Source organism: Echinops telfairi, unplaced genomic scaffold (assembly GCF_000313985.2).
Source record: "Echinops telfairi isolate 266 unplaced genomic scaffold, ASM31398v2 ScPeMD7_7469;HRSCAF=8507_0, whole genome shotgun sequence".
NCBI lineage: Eukaryota > Metazoa > Chordata > Mammalia > Afrosoricida > Tenrecidae > Echinops > Echinops telfairi.
Window position 1 is genome coordinate 94,816,096 of NW_022111372.1, and position 9,232 is coordinate 94,825,327.

At 41.2% G+C, this 9,232-nt stretch overlaps 1 protein-coding gene across 6 annotated transcripts in view; it reads right to left on the bottom strand.

The window, feature by feature from the left end:
* Positions 1–761: 761 nt before the first annotated feature.
* PCDHB4 (protocadherin beta 4) overlaps positions 762–9,232 on the bottom strand; it is a 14,779-nt gene continuing 6,308 nt past the window's right edge. Inside the window, exon 2 of one of the 6 annotated variants that reach the window (XM_045284477.1) lies at positions 762–3,215. In XM_045284477.1, the coding sequence (XP_045140412.1) occupies positions 986–3,215 (2,230 nt within the window). In that variant the 3' untranslated portion in view covers positions 762–985. Of the gene's footprint in view, positions 3,507–9,232 lie in introns of those variants that run through there. The other 5 variants (XM_045284478.1, XM_045284476.1, XM_045284475.1 and 2 more) reach the window with 5 other exon arrangements.

The window sequence follows — 9,232 nt, forward strand, 5'->3', positions numbered from 1 at the left end:
AAACTGCAGTAAAATCAAGAGAAATGCATGTCTTTTAAACTCCGCTTGAATGTCTGTGTATCCACTTAAGATGCCACCAAGAATTTCAGGTGTGGAATCTTTTAAGGTTAATATTAGTCTGTGAGTTAAGAGTTTTATTTAGTGAAAGGAATATCAACTTTTTTATTTCTAATTTTTACAATGGTAATATTAACGAGTACTAGCACGAAGAATGTGCTAGGTAGGCTCACTGCCATGGAGTCGATGCTGACCCATAGCAACCCTATAGGACTGAGTAGAACTACCTCTGTGGTTTTTGGAGAAACTGTAACTCTTTACAGGAGTAGAAAGCCCAGCCTTCCTCCCATGGAGCATCTGGTGGATTTGAACTGCAGACCTTGCAGACACAGCCCATTAAGTAACCACTTTGCTACCAGGGCTCCTAGGTAGGTAGGTATTAAGCAAATAAATAATACCACCCATACATAGTGCTCATAATGGGAGAAGAATCCACAATTTTAGTGGCTCCAAATTAATTAAAACACACTTTTACATAACATTTGGGAGAAACAAATACATATGCCACATTACATGCTCATGGCAATTTTGGTGGCTTAGGCATGTGTGGTTAGCAAGAAAGGCTGAAGTTTAAATTTAAAGGAATTCAAACACACTGCCCTCCCAAAGACAAGGATCACATGCATATAGAAATTGAAGATCATAGCAAACCTAGAAAATGTTTTAATAATAATGTAAAGATTAATCATCAAACGAAGGTCAAATGTGGAGGAAATACACACATTGAATATCGTGTGGATTTAAAAAACTTAAATGCAAGTAATGTCAACAAAAAGGGCAACAGATTTAGGATTATAAAGGTCAGGAATAACCTCAGAATAGTGGTATGCATATTTAGGTAGCAATATGATTTATTAAAAGAAAGGCCTTTTCATTGGATTTAAGTTTGCCAAGATTACGGAGAGAGTCATGAGACCAAACACAATGCTTAACTGAATACAGAGCTATTCCTACAGTTTTCTGTTACTTCTCTCCCAGGTTCGGGAACCAAGAGATTGGAGGTTATGGGCTTCAGAAATTTGAACTCACCAGTTCTAGAGTCTCCCGTCATATATACTTCGTACTGGTAGCTCTGGGACAAAGTCCCAGTGCTGCTCACATCCACCAAGTGGCTTGGAAAGCGGCCCTCAGGCACCGAACAGCCACCCTCCCAGGCGGCCCTCCTCCTCCTGCACAGTCGCACAGCCACAAACAGGAGCACGGAGCAGAGGAAGAGCGAAGACACCGAGGCCAACGCAATGACCAGGTAGACCGTGAGCCCGTCGGCCTGCGCCTGGTCGTGGGCGCCCTCGGGCCGCGCCAGGTAGGGCTGCGAGAAGCCGTCCACCAGCAGCACGTGCAGGGTGACGCTGGCCGACAGCGCCGGCTCGCCATTGTCCTGGACCAGCACCAGCAGCCTGTGCTGCGCCGCGTCGCGCTCGCTCAGCGGCCTGGCGGTGCGCACCTCGCCATTGTGCGTCCACACGCGGAACAGCCCGGGCTCCGTGGCCTTTAGCAGCTGGTAGGACAGCCAGGCGTTCTGGCCCGCGTCGCCGTCCACTGCCACCACCTTGCTCACCAGGTAGCCCGCCTCGGCCGCCCTGGGCACCAGCTCGGGGCAGGGCGCCGAGCCGTTGGGCGGCGGCGGGTACAGCACCAGGGGCGCGTGGTCGTTGTCGTCCAGCACCTCCACGCGCACCAGCGCCTCGCTGCTCAGCGCCTGGGAGCCCGCGTCCGCCGCGCCCACGCGGACCTCGAAGGCGCGCAGGGCCTCGAAGTCCAGCGCCCGCTGCGCGAACAGGTGCCCGCGGTCGGCGTGGATGGCCACCAGCGAGGCGAGCGGCAGGTGCGGGTCTCGGGGCGGCAGCAGGGAGTAGGTGACTTGGGCGTTGGTGCCCGCGTCTCTGTCGGTGGCGCTGACTGTGCCCAGGTGCAGGCCGGGGCTGTTGTTCTCGCGGACGAACAGCGTGTAGGAGGTTTGGGTGAAGGTGGGCGCGTTGTCATTGACGTCGGAGACCAGCACCCTGATGGTGTGCTCGGTTTTCAGCCTGGGGGTCCCCAAGTCAGTGACGGTGATGGTGATGTTGTATTCAGCTCTCTCCTCTCGGTCCAGTGGCCTCTCTGTTAACAGGGTGTAGAAATTCTTGAAAGTTGGTTTTAGAATGAATGGCAAATTATCTGGAATTGAGCAAATCATCTTTCCATTGTCTCCAGAATCTCTGTCTCGAATTCGGAAGATTGACACTACGGTTTCGGGAGCATTCTCTAGGATGGAGCTGGTCAGTGAAGATAAAGTTAGCTCCGGGGCGTTGTCATTCACATCCATCACCTCTATGATTACAGTGCCTTTCCCGGAAAGACCGCCTCCATCTGTGGCCTCGATGTCCACATGGTAAGAGTTTATTTTCTCAAAATCCAACTTCTTTATCAGTTGGATTTCTCCCGTGACATTATTTATTGAGAACGTTTGTTTAATTTCATCTGATGCTTGGAACAAGTTGTAGGAAACTGTTGCGAAATTTCCAGAATCTGCATCCCTGGCGGAGACTCTAACTACTGGGAAGCCCACTGGGCTATTTTCCAAGACCTGCGTCTCATAGGGGGGGTGTACAAACTCAGGAGCATTGTCGTTGACATCCAGGATGGTGATTTGGACCATGACAGTCCCAGACCTGGGCGGAGACCCACCATCCAGAGCCGTGAGAGTTAAACTGAACTCCTGCTGCTGCTCTCGGTCCAGCGCTTTCTCTTGCACCAGATCTGGATATTTCTTGCCCTCGGTATGATTTCTAGTGAGAACATGAAAATGAGAGTTGGGACTGATGGTGTATTTTTGAAGACCATTGCTGCCAACATCCAAATCCTGAGCTAATTTCAATGGAAATAGAGTCCCTGGCCGACTGTTTTCCGGTATGTTCAAGAACATTTCCCTGTCAGGGAATACTGGAGAGTTGTCATTTATGTCCTGGATCAATAACTCTCCCTGAAAAAATTGCACTGGTGTTTCCAGGAACACTTGGAAATACAGTACACATGGTTCAATAAGGCCACATAGTTCTTCCCTGTCTAGTTTTTCCCTCAGAAGTAAGTCTCCAGTCTGACGGTCCAGCTGCAAATGCTGCTTGTCATCGTCACAGACCACCCGGGCTGACCGGGCAGCCAGTTCCCCAGTTCCCAGGCTCAGGTCTTTTCCCAGGTGGGCTATAACGGAGCCTTTCTCTGTTTCCTCCAGCACAGAATAACGATAGGGCTCAGAGCGAGCCTGAGATAAGAACAGCATCAAAACAAAGATGATCACTTGCCTGTTTGGTTGAATTCTCTCTAGTGCTTCCATTTTGTTGTCTGGATACATACAGCCGATCCCTTTCAGCAACACAAAAAACCCGCAGACATTCGATTCTGAGTTTTTGCTTGGCGGAATCGCTTCGAAATCGTTTTTAATGGTAAATTTGTTCTGTATACTGCTGCTCTAAACTCCGGACTGCTTACGATTCTTCTTCCGCGAGGGCTTAAACCTGGTCTCACAGCACAAAGGAATCTGCAAGCCTTTTAGGACTGTGTAGTCACAACCTTAGCCAGCAGCGCCACCCTGCGTCTCCATCGAGAAGTTAACATTTCCAAGTCATAGCACCAAGTACCCAAATCAAAAACCATGCTAGGTGTAATATAGAGATTTTATCAACTTTATTTCATTAAATTGCTCAATACCTATGGCTATACCACTAAGTTTTATGAACTAGAATTATTGTGAGTACCGAGCCAAAACATATCGTAGTCTCCCCACACCTCAATGGAATTTCAATTCATTGCGTTTTCCTTTTGTGTAATCTAACCAGGGGAGATAAGTGCTTATAAAATATCAATTCAGTTAATAATAGTTATATACCCCAAGTAAGTATGTGAGAACTTTCAGATGATGCAAGTTTGTTGAGGTCCTCTGTACCACATGACAAAGGGGGAGTATATTTTAATTTTAATTATATTATTATTTTAAGGCCATAGTTTTATTATTTTCCTATTGATCTGCAAATACAGTTTTTTAAAAATAGCTCTGCATAAATCATCTCACAATGTGAACCCACATTAGATTTCAAAGTAAGGCAAATGGAGTTAGAAACACAGATCCTTAGACGTGGGGAGGAAATGAAAGGGAGGGTTCACAGATAAGAAAAGTAAAACTCAGAGATCACGGTTATTCTACTTGGCAATTATCAGGATAATATCAAGATACAGTCAAGCTTTTAAGAATTATACAAATTTTAAGATAATTTAAGTGTAAGTTTATTTAGCTATATTTGTGTAAAATGGGTTTGCCTGTTTTCACATCTAACTTGTATCCCAGATATCCTATTGCTCAACTAACTGAAATTGAGGGAGGGCTGGGGGAGCAGTACCGATTTAAAGCATTTTAATGTTTGAGCAAAGTGTGCTCAGGCCTTGTCTACTCATATAGAGTGAGGAGAAGAATGTCTTTAGTAAAATGGAATACAGCACAGTGAGGCACGGAGTTTAAAGAACCTGCCCAAAGTCATGTGAAATAGCAGAGCCAGAATTTGGACAGGTGGCTCCAGAATCCACTCTCTAAGCTGTTTTTAAGAAGAATTGGGTCGGTAAAGAACATTTTCCATATTTTAGATCCACACTTCAGTTTTGCCTTGATTGAATATATATCTTTAAACCAACTAAAACCGAAACCACTGCCACTGAGTTAATTTCATCTCATAGTGACCTGCAACAGACAGAATAGAACTTCCCATTAGGGTTTCTGAAAGTATAAATAATTACAGGACCATATAGTCTCATCTTTCTCCCTTAGTACTTGAAGGTTTGAACTGCCAATCTATATACCTCTTACATGAGATGTATTTTTATTCAGGTTTTCAATGAATATTAGAACCTTTAAAATACTTTGCCTTACTTACATATAGCTACCATCAAAGAGAGATGCTTATAAACCCTAAAATTTGGAAAGAAATCAAGCATTCATTGTTTTTGTTAAGATTATTAACTATGTATAACATTTTATTTTTATTTTTGTATAACATTTAAAGAGTAACATATAATTAATTTTGTGTAACCCCAGATATTGGCAAGATTACATATGTTTAGATATTTTTAATGTGTTATATTCTGGTAAAAGGGTTTAAAATCAATTTAAAATTAAAAAGGGCGGGGAGAGCCTAGGATGGCCTAGCACACTATGTCACAGATTCTGTACCCAAATGGTTTCAAGTGTATCTACTATATTATACCTTCTTACATGAAAGAAGAGTTAAGTGATGTCAACTATACATGATCACCTGTAAAACCATTCCACTATAGTTAAGAGGAGTACCATCCAGCTTGAAGGATTCATATGGGGTATGTACCTAAATAGTTTTCAAATAGAAAACATGATATTTAAAATATCTTTTTCCACTTAGAATATCTAAAAGGAAATGAACAGACACAATGGGTCTCTGGGCATTAAGGATCAGCTTTCATCCCACCCTGGTAAAATATAGGCAAGGACTTAAAATATCATTGATGGAAGGAAAAACATCATGTTAATTTAAATGCAAATAGTACTAAAGTTAAAAAATGCTGAATTCCCACAAGGAGTTTTGAATACTCTCCAAGAAATTAAATGAGAGAGAATTTTAAAATTTCACAATGATTTGGAAGCTATTTTATTCTTGAAATGGGAAAGAACAGGGATATTTAAATGATAATTATTGAAAAAGTGGAATAGGTATTAGATTTTAATTAAAACTTATTACATCAAAAATTCAAGTTAACAATTATTGGGTAAAATGAAAGATTTGTGGACTTTATTTGAAATTCTTCATGATCATGGTATCACCTGCCAGGTAAGTATTTATTTAAATTAAAAAAATAATTTTATTGGGGCTCGTACAACTCTTATCACAATCCATCCATTGTGTCTAGCACATTTGTACATTTGTTGCCATCATCATTCTCAAAACATTTGCTTTCTACTTGAGCCCTTGGTATATTTGAAATTCTTATAAAGGAAAATATCTTTTGGAAATTTTTACTATTCTGGGTAAATAAATAATAGATAGACAAGCTGGCGAGTTGAATGTAATAGTTACAGAGCAAACAAAACTGCTCACTTGGTGAAATTGAGCTACGTTTTAATCTCACCCAGATTTCAATACTTAAAAAGGAAATTGAATCCATCAAAACGTAAATGTAGAAAGGAAGTATTTGAATAATTGTTCATATAAATATGGCAAATTTTGACTTTAGAAATTTGTGATACAATATAAAACAATTTATAAAAATTCTTTATAGTACCTATTACAATGTGTTTCAATTACTGTTTCTGAAAAAACAGTTTCTATGTTTAATATATCAAATTATTCAAATGGTGAATGTTTAATAGAAAATATTCTTTCAAATTATGTAAACCCTCCAACTTTGTTCTATTTTCAAGATATTGGCGTGGCTAGTCCAGTTCCTCTCCATTTCTATGTCAATTTTAGGATCAGCTTGTCAATTTCTAAACACACCAAAAAAACCCTAAAACACCGGGTTTGCGATAGTGATTGCATTTAATCCATAGTCTGCTTTGGGGAGTATTGCCATTTTAACAGCATTAGGTCTTCCAATCCTGTACATTTTTCATTTACTTAGGTCTTTTTAAATTTCTTTCAACAATAATTTGTAGTTTCCAGAAGAATCTTACTGTCTTTACATTTGCATCTTAATAAATGACAATTAAATCCAAATCACAGGCAAGTATATAAGCATCTTCTTTTCTCTTTTTAATGATAAGGTACAACAAAGTCCATTCAGGGGCTTTTTCTGGACCAGTGACCTGTGCCTGTTGCTTGCCCCTAGAGAGGTTTAGTCAATCACAAAGGACCCCAAGTGGTGATGGTCCTTTTCTTCAGTTGCTGAAGATCCCTGGGGGGTTGACATCCAGTATTTTCACTTCTGGCCCATTAACTCCCCCACTCGCTTCCAGAGGACACTGACCAGCTCTGATACCACAAAGACATGCATGTCATCGATGTCCTGAATGATGAACTTCTTCCGCAGGGCATTTGACTCGTCCGAGTAGAGCAGGAACTGCGTCATGGCTGGGTCACATTCTATGAGCACTCCTGTCAAGAAGTTGACCATCTTTCACAGTCAGCAGGTACAGATGACCTTGAGAATGCTCCACCCACAGTCCCAGCTCAGCCTCCAGTGGCTGCAGAGCACCGAATCTTACTTTTTCGAATGAATTATTTTCTTAATTTCACTTTTGATGGTTCAATTCTGATTTTTGTATGTCAACACTTTTATGTGTCCAACACTAGATTTTGTATGCTTACACTGTATTCTGCCACCTTGATGAACTTTTTATGTCAGTAGTTGTGTGTGAATTCGTTAGAATTTTCTTTATAAAGGACTATGTCATCTACAAGTAGAGCTAGTTTTACTTATCCCATTCCAATATGAATGCTCTTATTTCTTGTTGCCTTAAGTGGTCCCTCCAGCAAAATTTTGAATAGATGTGAGTTCTCAGTAAAACATTACCATGAGAAGTAGACTTGAAACTGAAAGAATGGATTTGAAATGGATACTTTGAGAAGCACGGAGTAAGAAAATATGGAAATAACTTAAAAGAAATATATTAAACACTCTCCTAGTGGAAGGAGCCCTGGTGTCGTGGTTTAGGAATTGGGCTGTTAACTGCAAGGCCAACGCTTAGAAACCACCAGTGGCTCCTTAGGAGAAAGGTCAGGCTTTCTACTCCTATGAAGAGTTACAGTATCCAAAACCAACGGGGCGTTCCATCCTGTCCTAACGGGTTGCTGTGAGTCACACTTGGCTCAATCTCAGTGAGTTAAAAAATTTTTTTTAATGATTTTCTGTAGTTAGGCACAAAATACTTAAAGCAAGCTTTTCTTACATCACAGAAAATTTGATCTTTTGGTTGCTTCTAGATTTTGTTATTTAAAACAAGCTTTTCTCACTGAAAATTTGACCTTTTGGTTGCTTCTGGACTTTATTCGTTAGTGCAGTTAATTTAGATTTCCTTCATGGTATTGCTCTCTCCTCTTCAGAAGTTTCTGTTTTTGTACAACTTCTTTCAATTACATTATAAGGGGTAGAATGTTGATGTGAACAGACAAATATTTATTCAGAGAGCATATTTATGCTACATCATGTCAGGTTGAAATCTGATGGAGGGAATCAAGGGAGGAAACAAAGAAATACCACTACTTACATGCTAAGCAGTATATAATAAAGTGGGCTTAGATTGCAGAGTGCTTTTAACATGAAGCAATTAAACTCCCCCAAACTAAACTCCATTGCCATTCAGTCGACTCTAATGAATAGTCATCCTATATACTATACTATATATGGTTTCCAAAGTTGTAGATATTTATGGGTACAAATAGCCTCATCTTTCTCCTCCCCAGTGTCTGTGGAGTTTGAACTGTCTGTGGGCTTGAACTGCCCATGGGTTTGAACCGCCCACCTTGAGGTGAGCAGTCCTGACTAGTCCTACCCCTATCTGACAGCATCACCAGACACACCATTATCTTTCTCTATATTTGAAATAAAAAGATGCAACCCTGAGGTTGATAACATTTTCATCTCGGAATTTATAAACAGAGTTTTGATCCTACCAGACAACTTTCTGAAGAATATCTTCAAAGGGATCACATTAAAATATCCTGGATAGAGTGGGAGAGAGAGGGGGAAACAACTCAGAGCTCTAGAAGAAACTAGACTTCCTGCTCAGACAGAGACAGGTGTGACCCTCCAAGACGACGGCTCTTAGTCACCTTTCAGATTTAGAAATGAACTCACCCCATGGCTCAATTTTCAGCCAAACAATAGCGAGGTCTAGAAGGGGAAGATAACACTAAGAAAGGGTATGCTGCTACTCTTTTGTTTACAAAAGGGATACACTTTAGAACCACCAACCATTTGAGATCAAAAGGACGGTGTTTACCCAAAGCCAGAGTTCAGAGAGTTAGGAAAGAAGGAAGGAAGGAAAGACAGGGAGCGGGATAAGTGATGGTCCATTGGGGCCATTGAAATAGAGGAGTTGAAATAAAATGTGTATGAACTGCTGACTGTTAAATCGATGACCTGTTCTGTCAACCTTCACCTAAAAGGTGAACAATAAAAAGTTGGGTGTTTTTTTCCCAGAAGGAAGCTGAAGCAAAGGAAGGAGGAGGAAAGGAGC